General features: G+C 46.9%; 1 protein-coding gene across 1 annotated transcript in view; it reads left to right on the forward strand.

Moving 5' to 3' along the window:
* Window positions 1-20,257, forward strand: part of NCKAP1L (NCK associated protein 1 like) — a 225,855-nt gene that overhangs the window by 167,606 nt on the left and 37,992 nt on the right. Inside the window, exons 28-29 of the mRNA XM_075850114.1 lie at window positions 7,369-7,485; window positions 7,744-7,853. Of these exons, the coding sequence (XP_075706229.1) occupies window positions 7,369-7,485; window positions 7,744-7,853 (227 nt within the window). The remainder of the gene's footprint in view (window positions 1-7,368; window positions 7,486-7,743; window positions 7,854-20,257) is intronic.

Here is a 20,257-nt window from a genome sequence, read left to right on the forward strand (position 1 = left end):
GGCCAGTGTGTAGCAAAGAGTCAATGTGCATGCATCCAGTACAACACTGGACGCAGTGAGAGAAACTGATTCGGCAGCTGCAGACTGCCGTGCATAGAAACAGTTCCCCCGGGTAAAGGCAATAACTGGACCGTCAGTGATATATTAAAATGGCGATAGCCCCCCCTATCGCCATTTTAATATATCACTGACGGTCCAGTTATTGCCTTTACCCGGGGGAACTGTTTCTATGCACGGCAGTCTGCAGCTGCCGAATCAGTTTCTCTCACTGCGTCCAGTGTTGTACTGGATGCATGCACATTGACTCTTTGCTACACACTGGCCGTCTTCTGATACAATTTTAACCCTTCAGTGTCGTTTGTCTGTCTGATACATTAATAAAAGTTATGTTTTAACTGCCTTTACTGACATTTCGACTAATTGACTGGTGGCTGGGAAATTGGGACTTTGTGCCTAGGCACATTTCTCTTCATTGTTTAATTATCCCTGCCAGCCACTTGGGGGTCCCCTTTCTGCTTTTTAATATTCTGACCTATGCCCCCTATTCCTGAAACAATTAGATGTCCCCGAATGGGAACAACGTTAGTTGTGGTTTTTACATTTTGATGTACATTCTGTATGTAGTAGCGTTCCCTGTAGATAGTGCCCCCTGTAGCGTTCCCTGTAGATAGACCCATGTGGCATTCACTGTAGCATTCCCTCTATAGTACCCCCTGTAGATAGGGCCCCCTGTGGCGCTCCCAGTAGATAGAGCCCCCTGTGGCATTCCCTTTAGATAGAGCTCCCTGTAGCGCTCCCTGTAGATAGAGCCCCCTGTGGCGCTCGCTGTAGATAGAGCCCCCTGTGGCGCTCCCTGTAGATAGGGCCCCCTGTGGCGTTCCCTGTACATAGAGCCCCCTGTGGCATTCCCTGTAGATAGAGCCCCCTGTGGCGGTCCCTGTAGATATGGCCGCATGTCGCGTTCCCTGTAGTTAGGGCCCCCTGTGGCATTCCCTGTAGATAAGGGCCCCTATATAGTCCCCTGTAGTTATTGTTCCCTATATAGTCCCCTGTAGTTACTGTTCCCTATATAGTCCCCTATAGTTACTGTTCCCTATAAAGTCCCCTGTAGTTACTGTTACCTATGTATTGTCCCCTGTAGTTAGTTCCCTATATAGTCCCCTGTAGTTACTGTTCCCTATATAGTCCCCTGTATTTACTGTTACCTATGTATTGTCCCCTGTAGTTACTGTTCCCTATATAGTCCCCTGTACTTACTTTCCCCTATATAGTCCCCAGTAGTTACTGTTCCTTATGTAGTCCTCTGTAGTTACTGTTTCCTATGTATTGTCCCCTGTAGTTACTGTTCCCTACATAGTCCCCTGTAGTTACTGTTACCTATGTATTGTCCCCTGTAGTTACTGTTCCCTATATAGTGCCCTGTAGTTAGTTCCCTATATAGTCCCCTGTAGTTACTGTTCCCTATATTGTCCCCTGTTGTTACTGTTACCTATGTTTTGTCCCCTGTAGTTACTGTTCCTTATATTGTCCCCTGTAGTTACTGTTGCCTATGTATTGTCCCCCATAGTTACTGTTCCCTATATAGTCCTCTGTAGCTACTGTTCCCTACATAGTCCCCTGTAGTTACTGTTCCCTATATTGTCCCCTGCAGTTACTGTTCCCTATATAGTGCCCTGTAGTTACTGTTCACTATATTGTCCACTGTAGTTACTGTTCCCTGTATAGTCCCCTGTAGTTACTGTTCCCTGTACAGTCCCCTACAGATAAGGCCCCCAATGCTGCCCACAGTAGAAGGAAAAAAAAACACATCATATTCTTACCTGTCCCATTCCCGCGCCATCCTCCAGCGACGCCAGTACTCCTCCAGTGGAACGATGAAGCGGCGCGATGATGTCATCTTGCTGACTGCATCATCACTAAAGCATCGAATGGCGAGGCATCAAGTGCCTCGCCAGGGAAGCGTTAGGCTACTCAAGTTTATCCGCGTCCTAAGGACGTGGGTACAATTGAGTGCAGGAGACCGGTTCCGGCTTCCCGCTTTCCCTGTGTAAAGGATCGGCCAGACACAGCTTCTGTGTCGACGCCCGTGGATAATCAGTCTGCACCTGCTCCTAAGTCTGATAGAGTGACTCGATCTGCTACCACTCAGGCTGGGAGGCTGAGGAGTGGGAGAGCCTATAACAGCCTGGCCAGACGGAGCTAGCTCCCTCCCTCTGTCTATTTATACCTTCATTTCCTGCTCCTCCTTTGCCTGTGATTCTGCATGTTTCCTGGCTCTGCTGCTGCTGCTTGTACTATTGTCCTCTGCTTCATATTGACCCTGGCTTTACGGACTACTCTCCTGCTCTGCGTTTGGTACCTCGTACACTCCGGGTTTGACTCGGCTCGTTCACTACTCTTGTTGCTCACGGTGTTGCCGTGGGCAACTGCCCCATTTCCCTTAGCTTCTTTGTACCCTTGTCTGTTTGTCTGTCGTGCACATATTGAGCGTAGGGACCGTCGCTCAGTTGTACGCCATCGCATAGGACGGGCCATGCAAGTAGGCAGAGACTGAGTGGCGGGTAGATTAGGGCTTACCTGTCTGTCTCCCTACCCCGTCATTACAACCTGGTTCTGTGAGCTGGCTCTAATTTTAACAACCGGTTCAGGTGAACCGGCTGGATTCCACCCCTGGGCTTTGCCGAGCACAAGCGTCCATTGCATTGCACCTGTACTAAATGAAATTGTTTCGCTCCCTGATGTTCCATGAATGCAGGGTGAAACATGTTGTAGAGGCTATGAAGAAGTTTACTTTGATATGTACACATTAGAAATAGGTAGCTGAGGCAGAACGCTCTTGTGAAAGCGCCTTGAGTCAGTATAGATTAGGTATTTTGAAGGGACAGTACGGATCCATGTATCCTTCGTGATGATCCCTGAATGCAGGGTATGAGATGTAATGAGACTGGTTGCAAATAGAAACAGCACCGAATAACTGATTGGTGTGGTCTTGGTTGGATAACAGTTCATAATAAATCCCTACCTGCGCGTTATCAGGCTGCCTAAAAGAGATAGGGGACACAGACTACCGGGGCGAAATAAGCATGCGTTAAATAACTACAATTGTGCCTAAGAATCACCCCTGAACAGCTACCTATTCCGAACATAGCAACTATTGTGGGAATCATAAATACGAGTATATGCCACTCATTTGGGACCGATTCAACTGTGTATTATTTATGTCACAAATTTTGTTTTTTTAAAGCATATCAAATAAAAGTTATTTATTAGTATTAGTGGATACCCTATTCCAGTGAAACTATTTTGCCACAGAGTCTATAGAACCAGCTATGGTATACAATCAGTGATTTACTTCAGAAAAAACTACATAAGAGGTCCTTGCACTAAGCTACTTACATTGCCTAAGCTGCACACTGTACAGCATTAAGTATAGAGCACATTGTTACTAATAGGAATGTCACATATACAGTAGCTTAAAACAAATTAATTTATACAAGTAAATGGAGACGAACAGTGAATAGATACCAGTAATTCCCTTTTTAAACTCCCTGAATCTTAAGTCACTTAATCTCAAGTCACACACTTAGGGCTCGTCCACACATAGCGTAATTGCTGTATATTTTCCGTCCGGAATTGGGGACGGAAAATACGCAGCAAATATATAAACTCCTAGAACAATGTGATAATGGGCTAAATTGTGTCCACAAGGAACACCTTCGCTGCCTTAACAGTTGGGCCGCTCCAAGATTAATGCCATACAAGAAAAGCGGAGTAGAAAGCCATGTATATAAAAGTATAACAAATTTATTGACATGAAGGTAAGACAAACATTTAAAAATTGGTATCAAAAAGAGAAGACTCTATAAATGTTCGCATGTCATGACAGGATAACAAACCATATAATATAAAAAGTATACTGTAGTCTCCATATTAAAGGTGTAAAGAGCAGGTAGTGCAGTGGCCTGAGAGTGGCAATACCCTATCCAAAGTGTAAGTGCATGTAATCAGGACAAAACAGTCCATATAAAGGTAGGAGAAGCCAAAATATCTGGAATTAAACAGCACCTTACCCATCTCAATGGTCCTAGAAACCTGCATAACATGTGCAAGACCCCAACGCGCATTTCGCGATCAGTGCTTCCTCAGGGGGTGTATACTCTTTGTTAAACGAAGTTCCTTTTACAGTATGTTCATCATAAAAGTAATGCAGCAATCCACAGTGATTTTGTTATATCAACAGTCCATAGTGGTGTGATGATGTTGAAATGCGTTGCTGCTACTGGACATGGATAACTTGCATGTTAACAGTTAAAGAGTATCTATTGTTCCATTATTTATTCCCCCCCCCCCCGTGATTATTAAATAATGGACCAACGATAAGAAACAATAATAAACTTTGTAATATATCTTGTCAAAGAAAAATGCCTTTTTTTTTTCCCACTTATCAGAGGCTTTTTCCCCTATACACTGTCTGTTATTGTTCAGAATCTCTGCACTCACTGAAAAACTTGAACAACTATGAAACATGAAAGTAGTCAGAGCTTTTCAGTGAGAAACCATATTTCACAGAACAAAGCTGCAGTTAGACTATATAGAGGGAGAGGGGAAAAAGAGAAAGAGTCTGCCTGTACATAAACCCCTTTTCTGAAGAGGAACGATTTTGCTTGCTGAATAGATCATCTTTTTATAAATAATATACTATCTCACAAACTGCAGTTCTCAAGTCTCATGTACTGTAAGAGAATGATTGAGGCTGGGAGAACATGAGGAACTTACCCAGGACACTGTTTAGAACCTCTGTGTGTCATTAGAAGCAAACACTGTGCTATTGAGTGTGGGAAAACATCATAGCAGCTAGTGCCCGTCCCTGTTAAGGTATGTTCACACGAGGTCATTACGTCCGTAATTGACGGACGTATTTCGGCCATAAGTACCGGACCGAACACAGTGCAGGGAGCCGGGCTCCTAGCATCATAGTTATGTACGATGCTAGGAGTCCCTGCCTCGCTGCGGGACAACTCTCCCGTACTGAAAACTTGATTACAGTACGGGACAGTTGTCCGGCAGCGAGGTAGGGACTCCTAGCGTCGTACATAACTATGATGCTAGGAGCCCGGCTCCCTGCAGTGTGTTCGGTCCGGTACTTGCGGCCGAAATACGTCCGTCAATTACGGACGTAATGACCTCGTGTGAACATACCCTTAAAACTCAAGTACACACACGACAGCTTATTCTGACAATTCACCTGAAATGATAGGTACATTTTAAGGCACAAAACCTACTTGCATTCCTTAAAAACAATGTAAAAAACCATTAGCAAATTATGGAAAGCATTCCGTTGTAATTGAGAGAGTGTCTATAAAGAGCATTTCTCACTCTGGAGGACCCAGCACATCTATGCATTGATTTCAATGGGCACTGTGTAATGATTTTTTCCCCCCTGTGGTGCCGCTGCATTGTAATTAAACACTAAATCGAAACACTTTAAAGAGGCTCTGTCACCAGATTTTGCAACCCCTATCTCCTATTGCAGCAGATCGGCGCTGCAATGGAGATAAGAGTAACGTTTTTTTTTTATTTTTAAAAACGAGCATTTTTGGCCAAGTTATGACCATTTTTATATTTATGTAAATGAGGCTTTCTAAAGTACAACTGGGCGTGTTTACAGTTAAAGTCCAACTGGGCGTGTATTGTGTGTTACATCTGGGCGTTTTTACTTCTTTTACTAGCTGGGCGTTGAGAAGAGAAGTATCATCCACTTGTCTTCACAACGCCCAGCTTCTGGCAGTGCAGACACACAGCGTGTTCTCGAGAGATCACGCTGTGACGTCACTCACTTCCTGCCCCAGGTCCTGCATCGTGTCGGCCACATCGGCACCAGAGGCTACAGTTGATTCTGCAGCAGCATCGGCGTTTGCAGGTAAGTAGCTACATCGACTTACCTGCAAACGCCGATGCTGCTGCAGAATCAACTGTAGCCTCTGGTGCCGATGTGTCCTCGCTCGTCCGACACGATGCAGGACCTGGGGCAGGAAGTGAGTGACGACACAGCGTGATCTCTCGAGAACACGCTGTGTGTCTGCACTGCCAGAAGCTGGGCGTTGTGAAGAGAAGTGGATAATACTTCTCTTCTCAACGCCCAGCTAGTAAAAGATGTAATGAACACAATACACGCCCAGTTGTACTTTAACTGTAAACACGCCCAGTTGTAATTTAGAAAGCCTCATTTACATAAATATAAAAATGGCCATAACTTGGCCAAAAATGCTCGTTTTAAAAAAAAAATAAAAAACGTTACTCTTATCTACATTGCAGCGCCGATCTGCTGCAATAGGAGATAGGGGTTGCAAAATCTGGTGACAGAGCCTCTTTAAGGGGAAAAAAATTACCCAATGCAGACAAATATTTTTAATAAATTCAGTGATAATTTGAAAAAAAAAATATATTTGTGTGTTTGCTTAGGTTTTTTAAGATGGGAAAAATAGCAAAAATATTTTTAAAAATACGGGATATGTGGAAGGGGAGGAAAATTATTTATCACAAAACTATGTGAAATACCTAATTGTTGTGCTTATTCTCCACATATCTTTCTCTGCTTTCTTTTACTTTACTTTTCTTAAAGAGGAGGCTCTGTCACTAGTACAGTAATGCCCTATCTCCTAACTAATCTAATAGGTGCTGTCACACTGATAATGCTAGTGTCCCAAAAAGTTTATTATTTTAAAAGTTATGAGCGGTTTTCTAAATATGCAAATGAGGCTACTATACTAGACACGTGGGCAACAGTAGAGATTCTCCCGAGGTGAAGCCGTCTCACAGCCTCTGACGCTGTCCTATCAGCATGAAGCTGCTTCACACTGTGTGAGAGAGTGAGACTGAAGGGAAGGGGGATCACTTCAAACAGCCATATCTCTGGCTGTGGACCACCTAGAACAGCGGTTCTGGTGGCATATGAAAGAAAAGATTCTAATCTTCCATATGACACCAAGATCGCTACCGGAGATATCACCAGTTGAAAACACAGTTGGGAATGGAAGCTGTATACTATATGATCACTATGTGTTGCTGGGCAGGGAAGGGGGAGAAGCTGTATGATGATTGGACAGAGTCGTACAGAAAACATTACACCGCCCAGAGTGAAAAGAAAGAGTCACCTCCTATTTGACTATTAGATTACATTAGCATATTTAGAAAAATGCTCATAACTTTTAAAATAATAAAGTTTTTTAAAACAAATCACACAGTAGTTATCAGCAGAAAAGCGCCTATTAGATTAGTTAGGAGATAGGGAATTAATAAACTAGTGACAGATCCTCTTTAATGAGATATTGTGCTTCAACATTTGCATTTATCTTCTTTGTTTGACAGAAAGCTCATCCCTGGAGGAAGAATATAAGTTGGCCTGTCTTCTACAAGTGTTTATAGCCGTCTCCCTCCCACTCTTAGCTTCTGATTCCCTTTCTGTTTACAACATTCAAAATGATGGTAAGTATAATTCTCATCATATTAGGCAAACATGGTATGTCTGAATTGTATATGTATAACTACTTTACCCAACGTACAATCCAAAATGCGTCCTAAATTGGCCATGTTCTTCAAAAGTGTAAACCCGCTGGGATAAACATTCTGAAGTGTCTGCAGATATTGGGGTTGTCCATTGTATGTTAATGCTACCTATAAGGTATATAGCAGAGTAGTCATTGTGAAAGCAAAATACTCATTGTGCTGTGTTAATTCTTGCAGGTTATAATAACAATATTCATTGTCTGGCCAAGTCTATCATTCAAGTGTCTGCTGCCTTTTTTACCATCTACCGCAAGAACATTGAGACCCATCTAAAAGAATTCTTGCTGGTAAGCAGATACCAAAATTTATTTTTGCAAATCTCTTCTTATAAATAAATTTTAATAACATCCGCTTTATTTGGTCTATTAGATGAATATGTACTCAAGATGCAGTACATTGCTCATTTAGTAAAAATATTAGGCCATTTTCGCCATATGTTGGGTGGCAGAAATGTAGGTTAGAAAGAGTTACCATATGCAGGGCCGGCCTTAGGTTGGATGGAGCAGTGCGGGACTCTCTATTGCTGCCCTCCACAAATAAAGAATTAACCACAAATATACACACGAGGCATGTACACACACTAGGCGTGTATACACATACATACACACACACACACACACACGGCATGTATACATATACACACACATGGCATGTATACATATATATGGACACACACACACACACGGCATGTATACATATATATATATACACACACACACACACGAGGCATGTATGTGTGTATATATATATATATATTTATACATACACACACTCACACACAGACAGGAGGCATGTATACACACACAGGGGGCATGTATACATATACACACACACACACACACACACACACACACACACGAGGCATGTATATGTATGTGTATATATATATATATATACACACACACACAGGAGTCATGTATACACACACGAGGCATATATACACACACATGTGGCATGTATACATACATAAAGACACACACATGCGAGGCATGTATACATATATATATATACACACACACACACACACACACACACACACACACACACACACACACACACACACACACACACACACACGAGGCATGTATACATATAGACACACACACACACACACAGGAGGCATGTATACATATACATACACACAAATAGGAGGCATGTATAAATATACACACACACAGGAAGCATGTATACATATATACACACACACACAAGGCATGTATACATATATACGCACACAGCAGGCATCTTTACATATATACACACACACACACACACACACACACACACACACACACACACACGAGGCATGTATACATATACACCACAAATAACACACAGTGTTAACCACACACACACACACACACACACACAATTAGTATGGAGTTTGTATGTTCTCCCTGTTTGCGTGGGTTTCCTCCGGGTACTCCGGTTTCCTCCCACACCCCGAAAAACATACCAATAGGGAATTTAGATTGTGTGTAAAGGATCTGCCAGGCACAGCTTCGGGGTTAACGCCCATAGATAATTAGTCTGCACCTGCTGCTATGTCTGTGAGACTGACTCCATCTTCCACCACTCAGGGTGGCAGGCTTAGGAGTGGGAGAACCTATCACAGCCTGGCCAGACGGAGCTAGCTCCCGCCCTCTGTCTATTTATACCTGCCTTTCCTGTTCCTCCTTTGTTGTGATTCTTCTCGTTTGGTTTCCTGGCCCTGCTGCAGCTTCTTGTACCATTGTCCTTGCTTCATATTGACCCTGGCTTGCTGACTACTCTCCCGCTCTGCATTTGGTACCTCGTACACTCCTGGTTTGACTCGGCTGGTTTACTACTCTTCTGCTCTGCGTTTGGCACCTCGTACTCTCCTGGTTTGACTCGGCTTGTTCACTTTTCTTGTTGCTCACGGTTTTGCCGTGGGCAACTGCCCCTTTCTCCCCCTAGCTCTCTGTACCCTTGTCTGTTTGTCTGTCGTGCACTTATTGAGCGTAGGGACCGTCGCCCAGTTGTACCCCGTCGCCTAGGGCGGGTCGTTGCAAGTAGGCAGGGACTGAGTGGTGGGTAGATTAGGGCTCACTTGTCTGTCTCCCCACCCCCGTCATTACAATGGGGACAGTAAAAGAGGATCTCTGTACAGCGCTGCATAATATGTTGGCGCTATATAAGTAACTGAAATAAATAAAAAATAAAAAATAGTATCCATCCAGGAATTAAAAAGTTGATGGAATTGGAATAAATTTAGTAAAACAATTAATAATTGGCGGATAGAGACATATAATAATTTGTACTGCAACAGATGTGGTGCGTCGATTATGGATAATAAATATGGTTGTACTAAGCTAAGTAATAAAAACAGTGGCTACCATTGGCGTAACTACCGCTGTAGCAGCCATAGCGGCTGCTACGGGGTCTGCAGCATGAGGAGGCCCGTGCCCGAGCCCCCCATCCCCAGAGGCTCCGCTACTGCTGCTGCATCGGTAGCGACACCACATTCAATAGTGTCTGCGTCCTTTGGATGCAGATAATATTGAACACTATGACAGAGCAGGGAGGTATATCCCTGCTCTGCCATTGGCTACTGTAACAGTGGCGTAGCTCTAGGGGTCGCAATGGTCGCAATTGCAACCGGGGCCTCTATACCTGGGGGGCCCGCAGAGCCCCCAAAGCCACACAGCGCTCACCGCGCTGGTCCCGGATGCTGAATGCTGGAGGAAGGAGCTGACAGCTCTGTGCTCCAGCATTCACTCTGCCGGGATTGTCTCGGTGCAGGCAGACGCGATGTAGTGACGTCATCACCTGTCTGCGCCAGTCACTTACAGCACAGAACGGAGGAGAAGGATCCTCCACCCGTCATGGGAATTTGGATAGGTAAGTAATTAAGTTATTATTTTTCTATTAGGCACTATGGGGCATTATACTGGGTAGGGAAGGGGGGCTGATATGGTGGCAGCTAAAGGAGCATTTTACTATATGGGGTGGCATTATACTGTATGTATGGCATTATACTGTGGGGGCAGCTATGGGGGGCATTATACTGTGGGAACAGCTATGGGGGCATTAGACTTTATGGGGGCATTATACTGTGGGGACAGCAATGGGGGGCATTATACTGTGGGGACAGCTATGGATGGCATTATACTGTGGGGGCAGCTAAATGGAGCATTATACGGTGTGGGGGCAGCTATGGGGGGCATTATACTGTGGGAGCAGCTATGGGGGGCATTGTACTGTGGGGGCAGCTATTGGGGTGTCACGGACACAGGGTATGTGGACCCACTAGGCCGCTCCGCCGTAGCGGGGAGGCAGCTGACCAGGTCACAGTCTATGCGAAAGTCAATGGCAGACAGTAACGCTTGGGTACCTGAAATAGTCCAGATGGTGGCTGTGGCTTCAGCACGGATGGAGGCTGGTGCGGCAGGTGGCGCCAGACGTGGCGGGCAGTATCCGATGAAGCAGAAGACACTGGACGTGGCAGAAGACACTGGACGTGGTAGAAGACACTGGACGTGGCAAACAACACTGGACGTGGCAGAAGACACTGGACTTGGCAGAAGACATGACTCCAACATGATAGGCACAGGAACTGGAACAATACGGAATACAGGAACGGGTAACAGGGCACGGGTAACAGCTGGAACGGGGAAACACTAAGGGACCATTTGCGAGACAGACTGGGATAGACTAACAATGCTCAGGCAAGGATCAGAAGGCCTGGGGCCTTCTTATAGACCAGGAAATCAGGGCAGTTGATGATGATGATGACGATCCTTTTGTGCGCGCGCTGGCCCTTTAAGGCTGTGCGCGCGAGCGCGCGCACCCTACGGGACACAGCAGGACGGAGCGGAAGTGAGCGCTGGCGTCTCCTAGGAAGAAGATAGGGACCAGCGCTCACGGATCCATGGCTGCGGGCGTCGGGGGGTGAGTAAACCCGACGGCCCGCGGCCATGGACGTTACAGTATCCCCCCTCTTACGCCCCCTCTTCTTGGGACCAGAGCGAGAGAGGAACTTTTTAATGAGAGCAGGAGCACTGAGGTTCTCTTCTGGCTCCCAGGACCTCTCCTCAGGACCAAACCCTCTCCAGTCCACCAAATAGAAAGTCCTTCCTCCTACCCTCTTGCAGTCCAGGATCTCCTTTACCTCGAATACATCAGAGGGGCCTTTGGAAGCAACTGTGGAACTAGAAGTCTTGCTGTAGCGGTTCAGGACCACTGGTTTCAGGAGGGACACATGGAAGGAGTTAGGGATTCTGAGGGTAGGAGGCAGCCGCAGTTAATAGGAGATAGGGTTGATCTGTTGCAGAATCTCGCAAGGACCAAGGAACCTGGGAGCGAACTTGTATGAGGGTACCTTCAAGCGAATGTTCCGAGAGGACAGCCAGACTTTAGTCCCCGGAAGATACTGAGGCGGCTCTCTTCCCTTAGTATCTGCCTTTCGCTTCATGCGATCTACTGCCAGCAAAATAGAGGACCGGGTCTGTTGCCAGATTTGCAGGAAGTCCCCATATGCAGAGTCAGCAGCGGGTACCTGAGATGAAGTCGACACAGGAAGAGGGACTCTGGGATGTTGACTGTACACGATGTGAAACGGAGTGAAAGTGGTGGACTCACTTGTGTGGTTGTTGTATGAAAACTCGGCCCATGGAAGAAACTGTACCCAGTTATCGTGCTGAGAAGAGATGAAGTGGCGGAGATAATTTTCCATGATCTGGTTGATCCTCTCAACTTGCCCATTGGATTGGGGGTGATAGGCAGAGGAAAAGTCCAAAATCACATCCAGGAGTTTACAGAGGGCTGTCCAGAAATTAGAGGTAAACTGAACCCCCCGGTTGGACACAATGTGAAGAGGCAAGCCATGCAAGCGAAAGATGTGCTGAATGAATAGACTCGCCAGTCGGGGAGCAGAAGGTAGGCCGGTCAGCGGGATAAAATGTGCCATCTTAGAGAACCGGTCAACCACCACCCAGATGGTGTTGCATCCTGCTGAGGGAGGAAGGTCTGTGACGAAGTCCATTGCGATGTGCTGCCAGGGGGCACTGGGTACAGGCAGAGGTTGAAGCAGGCCGGCAGACTTGGAGTGAGTCACTTTGTTAGAGGCACACACCGTGCAAGCAGAGACAAAGTCCAGAACATCTTTAGGAAGCGTGGGCCACCAGAAGTGACGGGCAATCAGGTCTTGGGTTTTACGGACACCAGCGTGCCCAGCTAGTTTAGAACTGTGTCCCCAGCGGAGAATTCTTTTTCTGTCTGCCAACCGAACAAAAGTTCTCCCCGGAGGGATATTTCTAAGCTGCAGAGGATTAGCGGTGACAACGCAGGATGGGTCTATGATAGTCTGAAGGGACTCCACCGTGTCTTCCATCTCAAATGATCTGGACAGGGCATCGTCCCTTACAATCTTGTCAGCGGGACGGTAGTGGAGCATTAATTGGAAACGGGTGAAGAACAGCGACCACCTGGCTTGACGAGGATTCAGTCTTTGAGCGGACTGAAGGTAGGTGAGGTTCTTGTGGTTAGTGAAGATCAGGATGGGGTGAGCTGCGCCTTCTAGAAGATGTCTCCACTCCTCCAGGGCCAATTTGATAGCCAGTAGCTCCCGATCTCCAATGGAGTAATTGCGCTCAGCAGAAGAAAACAGTCTTGAGTAGTAGCCACATACCACTGCCTTTCCTTTGGAGCTCCTCTGGAACAGAAGTGCACCTGCACCAACAGCGGAGGCGTTCACTTCTAGTGAGAACTGCCGAGACACGTCAGGATGATGGAGGATTGAAGCTGAAGTGAAGGCTTTCTTGAGGCTAATGAATGCGGACTCTGCCTCTGGAGTCCACACCTTGGCGTTCACACCCTTCTTGGTAAGGGTAGAGATGGGAGCCGTCAGAGAAGAAAAGTTCAGAATAAACTGCCGGTAGAAATTGGCGAATCCCAGGAACCGTTGTATGGCCCTTAGGCCTTGAGGACGTGGCCATTCCAGGACAGACTTTAGTTTCTCAGGGTCCATCTTAAGGCCTTGATCCGAGATGACGTAGCACAGGAAGGGCAAAGACCTCTTTTCAAAGGTGCACTTTTCAGACTTGGCATACAAGCGATTCTTAGTCGCAGAAGAACTTGACGAACATGCCTCCGATGGGTCATCAGATCTGAGGAGAAAATTAAAATATCATCGAGATAAACTACAACACACATATAGAGGAGATCTCGGAAGATATCATTAACGAACTCCTGAAATACTGCGGGAGCGTTACACAGTCCGAAGGGCATCACTAGGTATTCGTAGTGCCCATCGCGGGTGTTAAATGCCGTCTTCCATTCGTCACCCCGGCGAATCCGGATTAGATTATAAGCCCCCACGCAGATCTAGCTTAGAAAAAATGTTGGCTCCTCGTATGCGATCGAAGAGCTCGGAAATAAGTGGCAACGGGTATTTGTTCTTGACCGTGATCTGATTGAGACCATGGTAGTCAATGCAGGGTCGAAAAGATCCATCTCTCTTTTTAACGAAGAAGAAGCCTGCCCCGGCTGGGGAGGAAGATTTTCGAATACAACCCCTCTCCAAGTTCTCCTTGATATAGGCTGACATCGATAAAGGCTCTGGCAAGGAGAGAGGATATACTCGTCCACGGGGAAGAGAAGCATTGGGAACCAATTCAATGGGACAGTCATAATTCCGATGTGGAGGCAACGTCTCAGCCTCTCGTTTGCAAAAGACATCCGCAAAACTGGCATACTGAGATGGTAGACCGGAAAGTGACTGAGGCAGAGGGGGCACAACAGGATTGACTTGTGACATACAATGGCTATGGCATCTGGAGCCCCATTGAAGAACCTATCCAGAATTCCAGTCAAGTGTCGGGGCGTGTAGACGGAGCCATGGCAGACCCAGCAGGATAGGATTGATAGCCTTGGGTAGTACCAGGAAGGTGATCTGTTCTGAGTGAAGAGCTCCGACCCGTAGTGTCAACGGCTCTGTGATGAGCATGATCGGATCAGGCAATGGTAGACCATTCACAGAGGCAACAGCCAGGGGTCTCTCCAGACGGACTGTGGGTAGACGAAAACGATCCACTAGATCCTGCTGGATGAAATTAGCAGCCGCTCCAGAGTCAAGATAGGCAGAGGAAGGATGTGATGTCTCTCCGGTGATGATGGCCACAGGAATCGATAATCTGGAAGAGGTTTTAACATTTGGAGACGTTCCACCTAGAGTTGCCTCTCCAATCAACCCTAGGTACTGGAGTTTCCCGGTTTCTGTGGGCATTGGCGCACAAAATGACCCTTGAGGCCACAATACATACAAAGTCCAGAGGAGCATCTGCGCTGCTTCTTCTGTTCAGATAACCGGACTCTGTCTACCTGCATGGGTTCTTCAGGTAGCGCACTAGGAGTGGACAATAGTGGTCTCTGGACTGATGGTGCTGGTCTGTGGACCCGGCTCTCCTGTCGAACCTCTTGAGAGCGCTCCCGGATTCTCATATCAACCCGGGTGGCTAACAGGATGAGGGCATTCAAGGTAGAAGGAAGGTTGCGGGCTGCCAGCTCGTCCTTGATGTGAGAGGACAGTCCCTGCCAGTAGGTCGCCACCAATGCCTCATTGTTCCATGCCAGCTCGGCTGCTAGGGTACGGAAGGAGATAGCATACTCCCCCACTGTGGAGCCTTCTTGCATGAGGGTCAACAGAGTGGCTGCGGCAGAGGATGTTCGACCCGGCTCCTCGAACACGGCATGAAAGGACTGCAGGAACAAGGCTAGGTCCGCGGATACAGGTCCTTGTTGCTCCAAGATTGGGTTCGCCCATGCGAGGGCCTTGCCAGCGAGGAGGGAGATAATAAACGCCGCTTTGGACTCCTCGGAGGGGAAGAGATGAGGCCGTAGCCTAAAATGCACCGTGCATTGATTGAGAAATCCTCTACATGCTCTGGGATCACCGTCGTAGCGAGGAGGAAGAGGCAGAGGAACTGTGGATCCGGGACAAACAGGAGGAGCAACGGGCAGTGGCACAGCAACAGCTTCAGGAGGAAGAACCGGAGGTGGAACAGCGAGTAGATCCAAGCGGACCAGGATAGAATTCACCGCCTCAAGGAGTTGATCCTGACGTGTGCGTAGGTCATGCATCTCTGTCTGTATCTTCTGGACTGCGGTCTTGGGCTGGCCAGCGGGTTCCATGGCCTGAGCCTACTGTCACGGACACCGGGTATGTGGACCCACTAGGCCGCTCCGTTGTAGCGGGGAGGCAGCTGACCAGGTCACAGTCTATGCGAAAGTCAATGGCAGAGAGTAACGCTTGGGTACCTGAAATAGTCCGGACGGTGGCTGGGGCTTCAGCACGGATGGAGGCTGGTGCGGCAGGTGGCGCCAGATGTGGCGGGCAGTATCCGATGAAGCAGAAGACACTGGACGTGGCAGAAGACACTGGACGTGGTAGAAGACACTGGACGTGGCAAACGAAACTGGACGTGGCAGAAGACACTGGACGTGACAAACGACACTGGACGTGGCAGAAGACACTGGACGTGGCAAACGACACTGGACGTGGCAGAAGACACTGGACGTGGCAGAAGACACGACTCCAACGCTGGTAGGCACAGGAACTGCGACAATACGGAATACAGGAACGGGTAACAGGGCACGGGTAACAGCTGGAACGGGGAAACACTAAGGGACCATTTGCGAGACAGACTGGGATAGACTAACAACGCTCAGGCAAGGATCAGAAGGCCTGGGGCCTTCTTATAGACCAGGAAATCAGGGCAGTTGATGATGATGATCCTTTTGTGCGCGCGCTGGCCCTTTAAGGCCGTGCGCACGCGAGCCCTACGGGACACAGCAGGACGGAGCGGAAGTGAGCGCTGGCGTCTCCTAGGAAGGAAACAGGGACCAGCGCTCACGGATCCATGGCTGTGGGCGTCGGGAGGGTGAGTAAACCCGACGGCCCGCGGCCATGGACGTTACAGGAGGCATTATACTGTGAGGGCAGCTATGGGGGCATTATACTGTGGGGCAGCTATGGGGGGCATTATACTGCTTGGGGCATTATACTGTGGGGGCTGCTATGGGGCAATATACTGTGGGGGCAGCTATGGGAGGCATTATACTGTGTGGGGGCAGCTATGGAGAGCATTACACTTTGTGGGAGCAGTATGGGGGCATTATACTGTGGGGGCAGCTATGGGGGTATTATGCTCCATAGGGCAGCTATGGGGGCATTATGCTCTATGGGGGAATTTGTTTGGCCATTTTACCCAATGGGGCATCTGTGTGGGCATTATACTGTATGGGGCATCTGTGTGGACATTATACTGTATGGGGTATCTGTGTGGGCATTATACTGTATGGGGCATCTTTGTGGGCATTATACTGTGTGGGGCATCTGTGTGTGCATTATACTGTATGGAGGCATTATACTGTATGGTGGCAGCTATGGGGGCATTATACTGTGTGGGTTGAACCGGGTGTGTATGAGCGGAGATTGAGTGGGTTTAGAGGCGTGGCTTAAATGAAAAAACAAATGCCGCTGGGCACCACATCGATTGTCCCTCTTTGTGATACTTGAAAGTATATCACAGTCTACAGGGAGGGCTGTATAGCACTGTATGGGGAGGCTGTATAGCAAAGTCTACAGGGGGCTGTATAGCACCGTATGGGGAGGCTGTATAGCACTGTCTACAGGGAGGGCTGTATAGCACTGTCTACAGGGGGGGCTGTATGGCACTGTCTACAGGGAGGGCTGTATAGCACTGTCTACAGGGGGGCTGTATGGCACTGTCTACAGGGGGGGCTTTTTAGCACTGTCTACAGGGTTGGCTGTATAGCACTGTCTACTGAGGGGGCTGTGTGGCACTATTTACAGGGGGGCACTATCTACAAAGGCGGGCTGTGTGTGGCACCCAGCGGAGGGGGGGGGGCAGTCAAAAGTTTTCTATGGGGCCCAGTGTTTCCTAGATACGCCCCTGGTGGATACTAAAATGTCTGTAGTCTGATCTGAATGAGTTTATGTAATTATGGGGGTAAGGAGACAGACAAGTGAGCCCTAATCTACCCGCCACTCAGTCCCTGCCTACTTGCAATGACCCGCCCTAGGCGACGGGGTACAACTGGGCGATGGTCCCTACGCTCAATAAGTGCACGACAGACAAACAGACAAGGGTACACAGAAGCAAGGGAAAAGGGGCAGTTGCCCACGGCAACACCGTGAGCAACAAGAGTGGTGAACGAGCCGAGTCAAACCAGGAGTGTACGAAGTACCAAACGCAGAGCAAGAGAGTAGTGAACGAGCCGAGTCAAACCAGGAGTGTACGAGGTACCAAACGCAGAGCAGGAGAGTAGTCAGTAAGCCAGGGTCAATATGAAGCAGGGTCAAATAGATCAAGAAGCTGCAGCAGGGCCAGGAAACCAAACGAGAAGAATCACAAGCAAGGAGGAACAGGAAAGGCAGGTATAAATAGACAGAGGGCGGGAGCTAGCTCCGTCTGGCCAGGCTGTGATAGGCTCTCCCACTCCTAAGCCTGCCATCCTGAGTGGTGGAAGATGGAGTCAGTCTCACAGACATAGAAGCAGGTGCAGACTGATTACCTATGGGCGTGGATACAGAAGCTGTGCCTGGCATATCCTTAACAGTTTAACAATTTTTAGTTTATTAACAATGCATTGGCAGTCGTCTGATTTAGAAAACCCATTTTCAAATACTCTGTATGAAAATTATGTTATAAGAGGGTTCATCATTCAGCACCTCCATTATTTAGCGTGTATGAGGATTGTATTTGTCTTTTGAAAACCCAACAGTGAAACTAAAATAGTTGTACAGCAAATCAATGTATCAGAGTAAGAAAGTCTATGAGCCGCTACATCGGCTTTCCGGTAAAAAGCCCAACAGAAACGAAGCGGCTGAGCACTCACACAAGCACTTCTGTCGCTTCATTTTAGCAATTGGTGGGGGTCTCAGTGCTCGGACCCCCACCAATCAAAACTTCTGACATGTCACTATAACGTCAGAAGTTTGTTGAACGTTTAGTTAAGTCAAATAAATTCCCGTAGAAAACGTTCACAGTGGTTTCCACACCTAGTATGGCGGCCGTACATGAACTCGTATGCAAGTATAGTGAATGTAAAGTACAGATTAGCTTTACTGGTGTTGACAGGAATAATATATCAGTATGAATATAGACATATTATAAGGAAAACTAGGTCTATAATTCGAGGATTGAACACAGGACTCTGATCGTGTGTCCTATTTTAATTCCTCTGTCAGAAATTCTCAGCTGCATAATGATTCAAATGCAATATACTGTATTATCTGGAATAATGTATTAATATTTAAATGTCTAGAGTAAGAGACTGAGAAAACACTGGTTAAGAAAAAATGGAGAATCATTTCTTATTGTACTGATCTTAAATACAATCCTGATAAGCAGCTAACAGGATGTAAAACAGAAAGTATACTCTTGAAGCTGACTTATTCGCAATGTTAATTTTTATTAATTGCTTTCAAGCATGTAACTTTATTAAATATTAGTCCCAAGGGAAAACAATTATTGGAAGTAAGGGATATCTGTCCTCTAGACCCAACTGAAGAATTCCATATTCTGGACTTAGCTAATAGTCATACTGTAAGCAGGAGACCAATGAACTTGTCTTAAAGGGAATGTGTCGCTAGAAATGTTTTAATTTTTTTTAGTTAAACAATTATTATTTAAGTGATTACACATTGTTTCAATTTTTTCACAAGTCAGGAAATATTATAAATTAGATTCTAATTTATAACATTTCCATGTGCTGGGCACTAGAGGGAGTAGTTCCCAAAATTGCAGCATGGTCAATGTGGTAAAGCAACCTCATTGCTTTATGCTGCAAATTTGGGGTAGACAGACTCGCTCTAGTGTCCTCACACAATCCCCCCTCCCTTATTCTGGCTAGTGCCAGGAGAAGGAGGGGGTTGAATCTTCAAACCTCCTATACTGTGTGCCGCCATGTTCTGAGCGACTGCACAGTGTAGGAGGATTAGATACAGGGCTTAGCAGACCGTATAACACAAACATACATGAACATAATACACACATCACATACACGAACATAACTTGCCTGCTCCTGCCGCCTCCGCTCCTATTCTTTGCGCCTTCGCTTCCTTGAACATATGGCCGGAAGCCGCGGCCGGAAGTTATCATCTTACTGTCCGGCCACGGCTAACGGTCCACATGAAAATGGCGCCGGATGTCGCTCTGCGAACGAGCTTCGTTTTGGTCAGTGTGCGAGCGGCGCATGCACCGTTCCCACACAGACGGCGTACGCTGTAGTGAATGGAACGGCTCCCGTTCGCATTCTCTATGGAGTTGTATGTGCCGTATTCCATCACTGTATGTGGCGTTAATCGACACATACAGAGATGAAAAAAAAATGGCAGCCCCCATAGAGAAGTAAAAATAAGAAAAATGTAAAAAGTAGAACACGAGAATATAAATAAATTACAATTATGTTATTATCATATTAAAAGCGATAAAAAAAAATAATTTCATGACCCCTTGCAGAGGATGCAGTCGCACCCGGGCCATGGAGCCTGAGGGGGCTCAAAAGCCTCTGCCACATAAGAAGACACTAGTATTATAAATTATATATGGTAGGTAAGGGACCTGTTATAAATTTTGCACTGGGGCCCAGGAGCTTCAAGTTATGCCTCTGAGGACATTCACATGTAATATCCTCAAGGTTGCAT

This window comes from Rhinoderma darwinii, chromosome 2 (assembly GCF_050947455.1).
Source record: "Rhinoderma darwinii isolate aRhiDar2 chromosome 2, aRhiDar2.hap1, whole genome shotgun sequence".
NCBI lineage: Eukaryota > Metazoa > Chordata > Amphibia > Anura > Rhinodermatidae > Rhinoderma > Rhinoderma darwinii.